General features: G+C 41.4%; 1 protein-coding gene across 2 annotated transcripts; it reads right to left on the bottom strand.

Moving 5' to 3' along the window:
- Window positions 1–2,124: 2,124 nt before the first annotated feature.
- qtrt2 (queuine tRNA-ribosyltransferase accessory subunit 2) lies at window positions 2,125–15,858 on the bottom strand. 2 transcript variants are annotated; one of them, XM_034861690.1, is made up of 8 exons: window positions 15,293–15,858; window positions 15,162–15,217; window positions 13,705–13,781; window positions 11,869–12,078; window positions 9,821–10,020; window positions 6,561–6,730; window positions 3,845–3,959; window positions 2,125–3,728 (listed from the first exon to the last, which is right to left on the bottom strand). In XM_034861690.1, exons 1-8 carry the CDS (start codon window positions 15,508–15,510, stop codon window positions 3,485–3,487), a joined length of 1,290 nt encoding a protein of 429 aa, XP_034717581.1. In that variant the 5' UTR covers window positions 15,511–15,858; the 3' UTR covers window positions 2,125–3,484. The 2 variants fall into 2 exon arrangements, with proteins under 2 accessions (XP_034717581.1, XP_034717582.1); XM_034861691.1 differs by having other exon boundaries at window positions 6,579–6,730.
- Between the last annotated feature and the right edge of the window lie 29 nt (window positions 15,859–15,887).

The following is a 15,887-nucleotide window of genomic DNA, read 5'->3' as shown; positions in this document are numbered from 1 at the left end:
CTCACTGGTGGTCAAGGGCGGCCATGGGGATTGAGGAGAGGGTCAGGAGCTCGAGGGAGTCGTCGCAGTGCAGGTTTGTTGTAGCCTGATTGTTTATGACTGGGTGACATGAAGGAGATCCTGCAAAGTAAGCTAACAGAATGATGGTATTTTGAGCGGCTGTAGTTAAAAAGGTAGCTACAGCCTTGGACAGATTATGAGACAACAGGCCCCAAAGACACGTAGAAGACTGTCAGAGAAACGCTTTCGTCTCTTTGTAGTCATTATGTGTCTCTCTGTAGTTGTGTTGCATCTTATTGTAGTTGATTTTTGACACTCTGTAGTTTTATGGCATCCTTATTGTAGTTGTTTTACGTCTCTTTGTGATCATTTAACAACATTTTCAACAAGGTTAATCTAAAAAAGAATCTCCTAAGGTGACACCCATGCCTGTGCCCAGTAGTCCCGTTGAGTAACCCATTATTTATAGCTGTGGCACCTTGTTGAATCAATGATTTACGCTTCCAAAGCCCTACAATGTGACATTTTTCCTCTCAAAGTGACAAATGATGGCACCTTTTTAGAGCTGTAAAGACTTTGGATGCTCATCTCTGACAACACAATCCCTCACTGATAAAACCCTTCTCTGGCCGTCATTTCCTCCACATTAACACCCGCTGCACTTCACACTGCTGGCTTTATGAGACTTTCTGTTGTCTAAGGAGAGAAGCTGATGTCATCCTTTTTCATGTGCTGCCACAACAGCAGATAACAATTCAGCTGCCATGTGGAGTGTGGGATTAATGTGAGGCTCAGTTTAAGAGTAGAAAAGAAACGTGTAATGATACTCCCTGAATGGCACTTTCCATCTGTATAATTGGTTGAAATGAGCTATGAGGGCCACCTGCTGACTATGTCTTTCAGAGCTCTTTACATGGAAATTGTTCCCAATGTTGCTCAATGCAGCAGAGAGAAAGAGGCACATGTTGTCCTGTCAGCACAGTTTAAAGCTATATTAATAAATATTACAAATAATAAACACATACAAATATTTGTATGAAATGTGAAATGTGTGTATGTATATGTGTATGTGTATGTGTATGTGTATGTGTATGTGTGTGTGTGTGTGTGTGTGTGTGTGAGATTCTCCACAGAGAATTATCACCTGACACTGCAGTTCTCTTCAGCTCTATGGAGCGTTTTAGCATCTTTCTGTTCATCGTTTTGCTTTTATGGCTCAAAACTTTTGTTCCTTATCAAAGCATAATTTCCAGCTGCAGCAGGCATTATGTCAGTGGAAATGCTCTGATAAACTCCCTGTATACCTGCTTAGCAGTTAGTGACTAGCTGGTGAACATAGTGGGGCAACAGCTAAAAAGCTAGATATTTCTGGGGGAAACCATAGACATAAATAATTGAACAGTCTATGAAGGATACCAAATACAAACCTTAAAAGGAGAGTGAATATTGGACTTACGTTTACCAGATGAACAGAAACAAGAGTCCATGTGAACGATAATATTTGTTCACATTTGCTGAATGTTCCACTCGAACAGTGTCAAAGCTGCCAAAAAATCAATTAACCCTGCTTTTATGTTTATCTACATCAAGTGCATTTTGGAAATAAATTCCCATAATGTTAAAGATGTGTTCACAACTTAGAAACAATTACGGTTAAATACTAATGTACTATACTATAATCTATCAAAAATATGAGCCTTGGTTATTTTTAGCATAGTTGATATGAGCTGGAAGGAGCAAACTGACCTCGACAGAAAGGAAGAAGATAATGTTTTAGCATATTTTTCATGTAAAGGGTATAGACTCCTGTGTATCCTAGATGCTTTAAATCCACGTATTGTTCTCAAACTCTTATTTTTCTAATTAACACACTCTAGCAATAGGTCAGCTGGTGACACCAATCCCCATCTGCTACATGCTTATTTATATTCTTTTTCATTGTGCTGCATCTCATCATTTTTGCAATCACTTTTGTTGTACTCTCTCTTGCAGTTGAAGTTCATACTTGAGAAATTGATGTCAAGATAAATACCCAGTAGGAATCTTATTAGGAGCTTCAATCAACCGTCATTAAGGACCTAATTTTTGCAATAAACAGATGGAAACCTTGTTTTAACCAGTGTGTATTAACCAAGGGTAGATTTAGTGACAATTTTTTAAACAAATGTTTGTCAGATACACAAGAAAACATTATGCTGAACACCTCCACTGAGAAGCTTCTGAGTAAAATACTGAGAGTTGAAAAAGGAGAAAGGAGGGCAATATCCGTTCACTACTCATTCTATTTTTACTGGCTAATCTGGGGAATTGACTTTACAACCTTCTCTGCACCATCTTCTAATACCATTCCATTAAACCCCCCAAAAAAAGATCACACGACGTGACTGCTTGTTTTGTCTTTCATTTTCTCCGCAGTTAATTGACTTCCATCTTTCCCAACTTATGTTATGCCTATATCGCCGGAACATGTTGTACAGCACCAACCTATTGATGACAGTGACAGTAAATCCTCCAACCTACTTCTATATAAGGTGTAATGTGGTTAAGTTAAACCACAAGAGTGACAACAAATCTTACTGCCGTTTCTTTAATTTGTCACTCTCCCTCTCTCAGTCTGTCTCTTGTCCCCCACTGATATCTGCACGGTCAGTCAATTATATCTCCTCACCTTCAAAAAGCCTCTCTCCATCGCTGGATGGGAGGCAGTAGAAACCCTTATCTTTCCTTGATCTCAGCATCGGGAATGGCGAAGTTGTCAGCTAAAACCTTCAGTTAACCTCCCCAGAGCTCACAAGAGACAACCACCACATCTGCATGTTGAGAGCAGCGTGTTTAATGTGACGGAATCTCACCATCCATGCTTCTTAGTCATTGGGTTTGACAACAACATGAAGTCAAAGTCTACATGTGTGAGATGCTCATCCAACTGAAACATTCAAAATATTCTTGGAACACAAGAACAAATGAATCGCTGGATGACGACAGAACATTATGAAATAATAAAAGGATGCCTCAAAGAAATCTTAGTAGACATTTTAATGTATGACAGGAGAAAAGAGGGAACTATTTTGGGTTACCCAAGTTGGCTCATTAATAATGGTCAATGCAACTGTATCAATGACTCCAAAGGGTACTGCAATCACACCAAAACAGAAGGCACACAGCTGTTTAGTCAGTCAATAGTACTACCAACTGACTTCATCTACTGGCTATCTGATCAGATCCATACACAAGCTTTAGAGACCGGCCCCTCTTGTCGTGAAACCAAGACCCAAATCCAAGGGACAAATATCAAATGGGTGTCTTTTTTGTCTTTTCATTGTGCTCTTTTAAACGTGCTTCAGAGACAATCCAATAGTGATGTGTGGAGGGGCTCAGTCTCAAGGTCTCTGCAGTAGTAAGACTAAGCTTTGATTGCGTCTAGTCAAGCCAGTCCAGTGATCACTCCCTCTCCTATCATTCCGCTGTAACAGTCTTAGTCCTTTCATTGCGTCTGCCCGGCTCTTTCCCTAAGTACTCGTCTCTTTAGAAGGTCCAGTTTATCAATGGCCAAAGCTTCTCTCAGGGCGCTGAAGAAGGCATGATAGTGGGCTGTGTTGTGAATCATGAGCAGGACTCCAGCCAGCAGCTCATTGGTCATCAGCAGGTGGTGCAGGTACGCCCTCTGGTGGTTCTTACAGCAGTAGCAGCCACACCCCTTCACCAGGGGCCTGAAGTCATCCTGGTACCTGGATAGAAGTTCAAAAAAAGTTTAAGTAAGTAGAATTCAAGAACAGGCACCCTAAATTCTGCAAGCACTGCCACTTATGATACCTGTTGGAGTTTTATTATAGCGCCCACAAACCTTTTGTCTTTGAGATTGATCTCAAAGGTTGTCATCTGCGTTTGATCATCAAGATTTAAATCTCCATTCTGTTGCGTCTCTCCAGCCATGTCCCTTTCTTCATCCAGCCCTAGCACTGCCAAAGCAAAAATACATCCATTAATCCTTGCACACCACAAACTATTCACAGCATTATCTCATTATTTAGCACAAAAAGCTACATACAGGACCATAGCTCCATATGCCCGGCTGGGTAAATAAACAGAAACAAATACTGTAGCTTGATCCCCTTTAAACACTGCTGTGTCCTATATTATCTCCGCCATTAAAACATAATTACTTACTGGCTTTGGTTTGACAACTAAAGCCTGACTCACACAGATGGGTGTTCACTGCAAGGTGACTTCACTTCATTAAATGAAAAGGAATAAGAAACCAGAGGAGAGCCTTGTTTTATCAAGAAGGATGTTGTTGTTTACAGGAGGGTAGACCACAGTTACAGAGGAAGAGAGAAAAAGGAAGAAATGCACATAATTAAATATGGAGATTTAAGGGCAACAACAGAGCAAAATTGTCTCAGTGCAAACTGAAACGGGTGAAGCAAAGTGCAACAAAGCAAAAAAAGGAAATAAGTTTAAGAGACTAAATGAGGCTTGACCAAAGTTAATAAGACGTAAATGATGGAAAAACAATTCTGCCTTACAAAAGTAGAGAGCAGTAACTACAGAAACAGGCTACTTAACCAAACTGTGAGGCAGATTTTTGTAAACCTTGACTTTTTGATTGTTGAAAAAGAAACATTTTGGATAGTGCACCCGATGTTTGTACATCTAAAAGCTGCTGAGAAAACCCACTCACAAATAAAATATGTTCTTTATCTTCACCTTTCTATTCCATTTAAACAAACAAGCTACATAAGCTAGTTATTTTAGCAGCGCAAGTTCATATGGTGTTGCTTTTTTAGTTTTACTTTGTGATTAGGCTATTACCTTATTTATGTGGTATAAACATTCAATTATTAAGATGCTGGAAAATTACAATACATTTTTCAACAACTAGCTGTAATAAGCCTTAGTGCTGCTGCACAAATGATGTTTGTTCCCCAAAGTTACACATTGTTATGGCATAAACATTTTTTTATGTCATGGTAAAACAGATATTGGGCAACCTCAATTTTGAGCAAATGTGTAGTAACAGTGTTTTGGCTTTTTATGGTAGAATAGGTGGAAGAAGGGCAGTAAGAGGGGGGGGGGGGGGGGGGGGGGGGGGGGGGGGGGGGGGGGAGTACGAATGAAAACATGGATTAGATTAGATTGCTTTATTACTGTCACACATGCATAGGTAGACAGTGAAATTGCGCTTTTGTTGGAGCAAGCCTCCGGGCCGCGGCTATTTAAAGCGCCGCCACACGCTCTCCCGAAAAGGATTAATGCAGACAGCAACACAGTATACAATAAATAACATCACAATGCACAAGACAACACACAGTACATGTCGTCACATAACGGGATTTTTTTAGGTGACTTGTGAGGGAGAAAAAAATAAACGTTTCCGAGGCAGTCAGTTCAAGGGGGTAGGGACGGGGGATGTATGGTGTGAGTAAGATAGTGAGTCTGTGTTCGTGAAGTACGAGGCGTCAGACTGTCTATGTTGTTAGAGACATAAAGGTCAAAAGTTGGAGAAAAAGGAAAACTTCAAGAAGGTTAGAAGGATGGAATAGGGTAAATAGCATGTGGTCAGACTTGTCAAAAACAGGGCTTTGTAATTGGGACTTAGAATTTCCGGTTTGACATCAACAGCGCACTCTCCTCCACTGAACTCCATTACGCTCCCTGTTCAGAATCGATTAGTGCTGTCTGACGCTACGATACCCAACTTCACTCCATCTGTCAGACGAGTTTCACGCAACTTTTTAATGAGGCACGATGTCCTCAGCAGGCTGAGTCAGTGCAAATCCCACAGCTCTTGTCGTAACACTTCTTTAGCTTTTCACTTGGGACGACCATCAGTATGACAGACCTGTATTTAATTGTTACCTTACTGGAGCTGCTAAGGGATACACCATTGATTTAATTTTACCAGCTGGACTTCTTCCTACCCAATTAGTTCGACTGACCTGAGGCTAGAAAACACACACCAGCCACTACACACACACAAAGAATCAAACACATCACACACTTAAATAGCAATGAACCATCTCTGATTTCAATTTAAAATCCCCCCCCACACACACACACACACTCACTCACTCTAAGATTTCCACTCTGGAGGATGGTTTCATTTTTTTGGCCTATTTAAGCCCCAAAAACACAGTCTAAACGAAAGGCTGATGAAATATTGTCAAGTTTTCCCCAGCAAGCGTATTCGTGTTAACTAAGAAGAACAAGAAAGAGGAAGAGGTAGATGCAACTTAAATGGTAATATTAGAGCAGCCAAACATTAACAAGCTTGATATATTCATTTCATTGATGTTACAATATCAAAATTAGTTTGGAATACAAGAGAATGATTAATGAATAATTATTAATTGAGTTTGGTGTTGAATCACTGTCAGCGCACCACAGCTGCCAATTAGGTTAAGCTTTCTTTCATAACTTGTGGTTTAGTTTTCTCTGTGATTTTGATTTACCCTCTAAATGATGTACAACATGTAAAAAGAAAAAGGTGTAACAAAACCATTCCTTAGCACAAGTATTCACCACACTAAATAATATTTTTTTTAAAGTATTCACCACACCTGCGTGGGATGCTCTACCTGCAAGCTCCGGGTCCGGGGAAATGTCGAAGCTGAAGCAAAGAGCGCACCCTCGCTCCGTCACCTGGAAGGGGAAGAAACTCTCAAACAGGTCCACACCGGCCTCCACGCACGCCAGCACCTCATCAGGTCGTCCTACACCCTGCAGCAGTCTAGCAGTCACATCACAAACAGTAGAAAGTACTGAATTAAACATTGCATTAATCACGAACACAAGGGTCTACATCATATGTGTGTGTTTTTGCTCTTCGTGGGCTTTCAGTAAACTGGCTCCCTCTGACTCTCCGCCTGCAGGCATCAAGGTCAAGCCCAATATAGCATTTGATAAATGACTCTACTCCACTCTACAGTAGGAAACAGCATCTCCTAACAGCCAAAACTAACAACAGGGATGGTGGCGTCCCATTGTTAATCCAGATGAGCTCAAATGCCGCTCCTGGATACAGACTACTGCTTCCTTCATGTCCGCTTTCTCAAACTCAGAGCTACTTCTACACCGTCTGTCCCCTCCAAGAGTGGAGCGCTTATGTGGTTCAGTGAAGGCAGGCAATGAAAAGCCTTTGAAAGGCTGCCAGCTTATGTAGTTATGTTTGGAGAGTGAGTAACATCTAGAGAAAGTTTAGCCTGTACTGATCGTGTATCAGTACTGATTCTTCCTCTTGATTCCGATTCTTTGAGGGGTGGAGTTCAAACGGGTCACAGGCTTATTTCATAGAGAAGTGGTATCTAATGGTGGTTTACAGTTCTACTGGGCTTTTTCAACTTAAACTAAACCCACACAACACAACAAGCGGCTGGAAGTACGGCGGGCGCTACGGAAACCAGAAACTTGCTTGTATTAAGTTTGGAACCGATGATCGATTACAATAAATAAACAATTCCATTGGAATCGTAATTAAGCTAAGATTTTATGTGGGGCTACAACACACAATCATTTTAATTAAATTACTGTGTCAATTACATTTACAATTATTTATTTAGTCATATAAAACGACAGTGAATAATCTATCAAAACTCCTGGAGCCCAATGTGATGTCTTCAAAATGGCTTGCTTTGTCTGACTAAAAGTCCAAAACCCAAAGATATTCAATTTATAAATATTTAAAACAGAGAGAAACTGCTGGGTTTTCACTTAAAATCAATCAAGCAGAGTCCTTATCAAATAAGATGGACCTACCACCTGGGCCAACTCAACATCTCTGGATAACACTACACTGGTTTGTTACTTTACAAAAAATACAAAAGGAACCAAATTAATTCAAATTGTATTCATTTATGTGTCAGCAAAGAATTAATAAATGCCAGTGTTGGTAACTGAGTAATCACTTTGGTAATTAAAAATTTTCCAAATATAAAGATTTTTTTTTTGTGATAAAATATTTTTATCATTCAATTAACAAACAATACAGTGAGACAAAAGAACGCATCCCAGGACCAAAAAACACATAGAGGAAAGACAGGGAGGGGGGGGGGTGGGAGACCCAACAAAAAACACAACAGCAGGATTGGAGTCTGCAGCCCACCAACAACACACACAAAAACAGACACACGCAAACAGACAAACAAAAATACATCGACAGAGAGACGGACACAAGACACACGGGACCAAGCACACGCACAGTCAGAAGCAAGGAGGCCAAAGCACAAGTCCACAGCATAGACCCCAGGTACCCAGCAATGCAGAGCCAAGAGTCCAAAGTTCAGCCTGTGTGGATGGGGCGCCGCAGAGAGCTCCACATGCACGACAGCCGAAAAGGAAAGGGTCCATGCACAGATAGACAAGTCATGAGGTGGTCCCTAACATGATGAAACCACCCTCCCAGCAGCTGCAAGTCCAGCAAACACAGCACACCCCTAAATCCCAGAGAGCTGAAGGGCTGACAAACCACCCAGAATCAACACACCAACAGCAACCGGCACAGGACCATCAATCAAGGCAAACATCCCGTACACAACACTGTTCTAAAACTGACCAACAGGTCAGTTCTAAACTAAACAACCCATGACCACGTAAAGACATGCACCTTGGGCTTCCAGTGGGCAGAAAGTGGATAAAAGAATTACTTTCATGTTATGCCAGTTCACAGGGGTGAGGCATGTCCTATGAACAAAACTGCAGTGAATCTGCTACTGGTCTGGACCGCGCGACACCTCTGTAATGCCAGACCACACATCATGCCAGTTAAAATCAATGCTCAGGTCTGGGCAATCGCGTTCCCAAACCCCCTCAACCGGAAGGCAAAAGAAATAAGACGCCACCAAAAACTGATAGAGCCTGGACACCACACCACAGCAGTTTTTTAGCTGCTCAGCAAATCGCTTCCAAATAGCATGGCTGGGCAAAGATCTCAGCCAGGGGACACCGCACGCCTCGAGTGCCGATCCTAAGTGAAGGCAGAAGAAAAATGAGGTACGTGGTAGATCCAATGTGCCCTGTAAGTTGGAAAAAGATAACAAGCCAACCTCATCAAAAATGTCCTACAGACAAAGAACCCCTCCCCGACACCCCTTCCACAGTCTTCCTACCAAACAGGAACACTTCACTGCTGAACAATGGAGAAAATGCATGCCAGTCACATGCCACATGGCAATCTGCTTCAACCAATCTCCAAGTCCCGATAAGACGAGAGACATTGGAGCCGAAACGTAGTTGGCACCGTTCATCAGAGACACCGGCAAAAAGAAGGTCATGGAGTGACCATGGCTCTGCCACAGCACCCTCCAAAGTACGCCAGCACACACCAAAATATAAAGTTTGAATAAAAATGTGATCACTTCCTTTGAGGTTACATTAGAGGTGAAACAATTAGTCAACAATTAGATTTGTTTATTAACAGAAAATGAATCTGCATTAATTTTTCCTAATCATTTCTTAGTTTTTTTCCAAGCAAAACAAACTTGACTCCAACACGCTGCATTCCTCTGTTTAATATAATTGTAAACTGAATATATTTTTGGGTGTTGGATTTTAGTTCTATAAAAGGGTAATGGACCTTTTCAAATCCTAACCCTCAAAATCAACACATTCATTAAGGATTAAATCCATAGTTATAGTCCCTCTGGTGTTTTTTGTTTCTGTATGGATTTACTGCTGAGCATCTACAGTCTGTTCCTAAACGGGGGATTAAAATGCCTTTGTGTTACATCTAAGATAGTAAATAACAGAGTACTTTCGAGTGTATGATTAGTGGGAGAGAAATCTCTGTGTTCAATAAACACATTTCTCACAGTCAGAAGCTGACCTTGGTTTGTCCTCAGGCAGCTCTTTGGTCACAGCGGTGATGAGCTGGGTCCTCAGGGCCCGGTCCATGGAGCCCGTCTGCAGGCCGTCCAGGCAGAATCCGGCCACCGGCCTCTTGGCTGTCTCCCTGGCTGACCGCACCCTCTCTTCCAGGATGTCTCCTCCCTCCACCACCCCAAATATCTCCACTCCCTCCAATTCCTGGAAATGGCAAACAGTTCGGTGATAGAAAATAGAAAGAAATGTCCATGGAGCATTATCAGGAGTGTAGGGACAAAGAGAAATTTTCTCAAGTGCAAAAATAAAAATAAAGGTTTTATTCTTGCCATTGAGCATCTGGATGTTGATGACTCAACATGAAGTTAACTTCACATCACGAGGAGGCCAGGTGCATTGGGGGAGGGGGAGTGGAGCTCAGCAGCAATCAAGCAGCTCACTTTTAAGTCAGTATGACGCTGTTGCTTGTTTGTACCTTTGCTCTAGAGCTGGGCAATATATCAATATTATCAATATCTTGATGTGAGACTAGATATCATCTTAGATTTTGGATATTGTGATATCGGAATATTGCATAAGTCGTGTCTTTTCCTGGTTTTAAAGGCTGCATTACAGTAAAGTTGTCACGATCAAATATCGTGATATTCTTTCTCTATAGCGCCCAGCCCTATTTTGCCCAACATCATTCTATACTTGTCCCAAGGGAAATTTGGTTTACAGCCAGACAATAAAATACACAGGAGAGCACATCTCAAACATATACTGGCAGTGAAATGTACACATACAAAAAACATACTTTCAGATTAATGCAATCCAAACAATTTTAGAATGAATTACTTCCTGTATATCATGCCAGAGACCTTAGGGGACTAAGGCAATACAGTTTGAAAATATATTATATCTTCTGAAGCATATCTCTTTAACATTGCGTAGAAGTCTGGGACAGTGCCTAAGTAGTGGCGGACTGGGGTGGTGGTTCCCCTCTTCAAACAGGGGGACCAGAGGGTGTGTGCCAATTACAGGGGTATCACACTTCTCAGCCTCCCTGGTAAAGTCTACTCCAAGGTGCTGGAAAGGAGGGTTCTGCCGATCGTCGAACCTCGAATTGAAGAGGGACAATGCAGATTCCGTCTGTTTGACCAAAGCGAGAGCTGCGTCCGGGTTCTCTGCAGTAAGTCGGACTCGTTCCAGGTGAGGGTTGGCCTCCGCCAGGGCTGCGCTTTGTCACCAATCCTGTTTATAATATTTATGAACAGGATATCGAGGCGTAGTTGGGGCAGGGAGGGGTTGCAGTTTGGTGGGCTCAGGATCTCATCGCCGCTTTTTGTGGATGATGTGAAAAGAGAGCTGAGCCAGAATGCAAAGTTCTCGATCTACCGGGCAATTTTTGTATTGACCCGGTGATGATATAGGGCTATTTTGATTCCAAAGGCCAAGAGAACTTTATCAGGATACATAGTATCCTGGAACCATGAAATAACCGGCCTTTAAAAAAAACAAAGTGCCTGCCTCTTTGGGAATTGTGTATACTTGTGCCCCGTGTAATTTAAGGAAGAACATTTATTTATTTACAATATTATTCATTCACAAAGACAATTGGTGTCCTTAAAAGGTTTAATTTTTTTTAAATTAAGGCATTAAGATGAATTCCCAAAAGAAAAAAAGACGTTTTTTTAATGCAACTTTGGCATGGGTGTGTAAAACTATTCAAGCCACTGTACATGTGTGTATACACACATACACACACACACACACACACACACACACACACACACAGCTTTTTTCTACCTGAAAGAGGTAGCTGCCTTTAGAAGAAAGAAGAGCTGCTTTTTATTATTCATTCGTGATGCTGAGCCCTACACAACTACTGATAATGAATGTACCCACTGATAAAGAATCCCTTCTATTCTCACTGTGCTTCCGCCGCACAACGGCTCTGGCAACAACATAAACACCCGTGTGCTTTTGCCGTGCATGACTGATACACAAATGTCCTGTAAAAGAACAGCAGTGTGTGTGTTTAGACTGCTGCTTGCGTGTGTGTGTGTGTACCTGGGATTGTTGGTGAACCAGCAGACACTCATCCAAGTGGGCGAGAGTTCGATCCACCGACTTTCGAACCCTTTTGCGGGAGGTGTTATTCGGCCACGTCTCTCCGTCTGCCATGCTCTGGTACCAGTCTGGCTGCACGGCCTTCTGGAGAGCCATAAACTTGGCCACTGTCAGCTCTATCCTCCCACCGCTGCCCCACACTGACACAGTCTAATAACAACCCACAGAGGGCATTTCCATGTAAAAACATGCTTGAGCTGAAACTTTGGTGAGACAATTCTCTCTTTAAATTATTTGTTTTCTTGCCAAGAGTTTAATGACAAGACCTAGATACCAATCTCACAGCAGCTGGTTAACTTAGCGTAAAGACTACAAACAGGAGTATACAGCTATACAGATAGCCTTGCTTTGTCTGAAGGTAACAAATTCACCCACCAGCCTCTCTTAGCTCCCTTATTAATAAAAACAACAAAGTGTGGTTTAACCCATTGTTGTGTGTTATGTGCAAGTATTTCTTGGGTGTAGGCTGTACTGGTTGCCTAGCAACTGCTCCAAGGCAAACAAATAGTTACACATAACCCGCCATAAAAATACAACTTCATTATTTTGACATGTTCGAGGAGCATTCTGTTACCTTTGGACAGAGTTTATTTAATTTAACCAAATGTCAGTAACAACCCAAGTAATTCACACATACAAAGAAACCAAAATAAATTAGTCCATAAATTAAAGTTGTGTGTAATAAAGTCAAATGACACATGGAAACAGCATTGAACACACTTGCTGAAATGTATTTAATACTTTGTAGAAAAGCCTTTGTTGGTAATAACAGCTTCAGAACACCTCCTGTATGAAGAAACTAGACACCCACATTGCTCAGCTGTGATTTTTGCCCATTCTTCCACACAAACTCGCTGGGGACGTCTTCTATGAACTCTGATCTTCAGTTCTTTCCAGAGATTTTTGATTGGATTCAAGTCGGGTGATTGAGTGGGCCCTTCTAACAGAACGATTTTCTTTCTCTGAAGCCAATTGAGAGTTTCCTTGATATACCTTAATAATATTGACAAATTTCAGCTGGTTTATTGGCTTCCCGTGCCTTTTTACACCCCTTTTTAATTCATGTGTTCAATATTTTTTCTCGTTATCATTCCACTTATTACACATAACGTTTGTCAAGAACAAGAATACATGTTTTTTGATTTCTGTGTGGATTTCTTGGGTTGTGTTAGAAAAATTTCGTTATCAAGAATAAACAGACCGCTCTAGTTATATAAAAGTTCATTTTTACTTCTGAACACAAGGAGACAGTTTCCACACTACAGAATAGTACAGAAAATGCCTAACTGGAAGCTCTCTACAGCTGCTTATTTATACAAAGTGGATTTATACAAAGTGTTAATACAAATTCATAAAGTTGATGTTGTCAGTTTATCTCATTGGGTCTGGGAATCTCCTCTGCCTGCTCTTCCCCCAGAAACCTCCTGTGTCTTTCACAAGGACAGATGACGGCTCCATGGTTATCTTGTTTAGCGTGATCAGTATAATATTGTATTATTTTGCAAACAGTTTTAATAGTAATCAGAGAAAGCGCAAGTATCATAATTTTTCCAACAGGTTTTTACTGACATCTGGTGAAAATTTCATTCCAATAGCCCCATCGGAAATATATTTACTGGGAAAAATGTTGACGAGTTCAATACTTATTTTTGCCGCTGTATTTACCGCACAGATATAAGAGTGGTATTGATCATCACAACTAACTCTCAGCATGGAAGGAATAAGCGGGTTTCTCAACATGTGAAACTATTCCTTTAAGCAGAAGCTTAATCTTACCTTGTTAGTAGTGTAACCTGTTGGGCAGGGGGTTGCAGGGTCGTGAAGCGAGCAATACAACACAGTATCATGAAGACCTGCACAAAACAAAAATCAATGCATATCACGGAGGGAAGACATCAGACAAAGGGTTAAAGTCAACAAAGGCCGCGCACGAAACAAGGTGACGAAGCGAGCCACTTCATTACTGCATGTTATTAATGTGACGACTCCGGGTCGGGAATGAGGTGTGGCCTTATCAGCAAACCTAGCTGCAGCAGAAGGTGAGAAAACAAAAGGCTTGATAACAGCAAATGCTGTTATTATTTTTTAAATATTCAATCACTGTTCTTCCCTTCTGGGACTTCAGAGACAGCACACAGTAGTAATCCCCTGAAAGTTTACAACAAGCGACGCAACGGTGATTACATTTCTAATTTAAAATTTGGTTGCTTGAGGCAGAGTAGAGCTTAGTACTACAGCTACTGTTGTACATCAAAGCTGAATGAGGTCACTCTTCTGGGGCATTTTTATCAATATTACTCAAAACGGCACCACTTTTTGGTCAGGCTCATGGAGCTAATCCGCTATTTTAAATACCGAACTTGCATGCTGTATGTTCAGAAGCAAGTTTTTCCAATTTAGCCAGTGGAAATAATGTTGATACACCCCAAGCTCTTCTAAATATGTGTATCATGCATGTATCAGGATGAGTTTTCTATTTAAAATATGACTAATGCAGAAGGTTAACAAACAATAACTGTGAAGAAAAACAGACACAAGGTTCAAAATAGTTCAACAAAATCCTTTTCCTCCTCTACAGCCTCCTACCTTTTGACATGGAGATGATTTGACTTGTTGTTTTGTCATTGTGAAACAGATGTGTTTTGAATTACTACCAAAGCTACTTCCAACAAAGGACCAAAAGAGTCTTAACACAGTAGAGAAGTATGCAGAAACATACACACCGGTCCATTACAGGGGTGGAGAAAAGGACAATTTGAGAACGATATTTACACTCACAACCTAGTTAAAGGTCTGTAAATGTTCAGTAGCTGTTGTGGAGTTTTCGACGTTATCACAAACCCTTAACAGACTTCTTGTTCACATTAAAGTTGAGACTGAAGGAATAGAACAGCTACTGGATGAACCAAAGGGTGAGACTGTTTCTGTTATGTGTTTTCAACCCCCAAGAAGGAACTTCACATCTCAAAATTAAAAGTATTCAATAATAATAAAAGTATTAAGTAATAAACTATTTGTATGAACATACTTTGCTTTGAATAGCATTTCAGCACTGACTAGCTACTGATGTCATATAATAGATAATCCTGCTACTATACATTACTACATAAGATCTGGTCAAGTGTTTTGACCTACTATATATGACCCAACTTATCTTCTTCGCTCTTCTCCTGATCACTAAGTGCCACTGAGGAAGGAGAAAGGAAGATTATAAAGGTGATAGATCCAAATACCTGCAAACTTTCTGAATCCATCCTTAAACTCCTCCAACACTTCCTGGTGCTCTGCTCTTTAGGGAGGAAAAAAAAAGTTAGACTTTGCGTGTGCGTGCGTGCGCACGTGTATTTGTGTCTGTGTGTCTTACATATTGGACAGGGTAACCTGAGTGACAGAGGGGAGGTTGCTCAGGGTGTGCAGCGTGTCCTGGGTGAGGTGGGGCACCGTGCCTACGTGTGTGTGCAGAAGACACCCCGGGACTTCCAGAGAGTGCTGTCCCGTCCTGCCGAGCCCCTTCAGTTCACCCAGCCGACTCCTTCCCTGAACCACACGGGTTAGCTCCAGCTTCATCCTGCTGCCAGCCATACCTGGAGCTGCAGTTTCTCTAAAAAGATTCACTGAACTGCACTGACGTGCGGTACCCAAGCCAAAACGAGTTTCAACGAGAGCTCTAAAATAGCTTACGTTAACGTTAGCAAAACACACGTGAAGCAGCCACGTAGCTAACGTTTACTAGCTTAACCACTCACGTATTAACGAATCTATTCAAGCGTTCGGTGAGTTGAGGTGTTTAACGTTACTGATCTTAAAAGAGGATAAGGAAACCAACTCATTCACAATTGTGCTGGTTTGAATTACAAAGTGTAAGTAACAAGGAGCATCTCTTCTTTCGCTTCCCTGCCAAACTCACTGCCTGACAGGAACTACAAGTCGTCGAAATATGTCGTCATCACCGGCCGCGA

The sequence above is a fragment of the Etheostoma cragini genome, chromosome 22 (genome assembly GCF_013103735.1).
Source record: "Etheostoma cragini isolate CJK2018 chromosome 22, CSU_Ecrag_1.0, whole genome shotgun sequence".
Lineage (NCBI taxonomy): Eukaryota > Metazoa > Chordata > Actinopteri > Perciformes > Percidae > Etheostoma > Etheostoma cragini.
The sequence above is the reverse complement of the archived record's forward strand: the minus strand, read 5'-3'. Positions and strand labels throughout refer to the sequence as shown.

Excerpts from the sequence above, each read along its gene's own strand:
- qtrt2 (XM_034861690.1), bottom strand. The coding sequence starts at position 15,510 with ATGGCTGGCAGCAGGATGAAGCTGGAGCTAACCCGTGTGGTTCAGGGA. Across the intron at positions 15,218-15,292 it reads CAGGTTACCCTGTCCAATAT|AGCAGAGCACCAGGAAGTGT; the intron begins GTAAGACACACA and ends TCCTCCCTAAAG. Across the intron at positions 6,731-9,820 it reads CTGCCTGAGGACAAACCAAG|ACTGCTGCAGGGTGTAGGAC; the intron begins GTCAGCTTCTGA and ends TGTGACTGCTAG.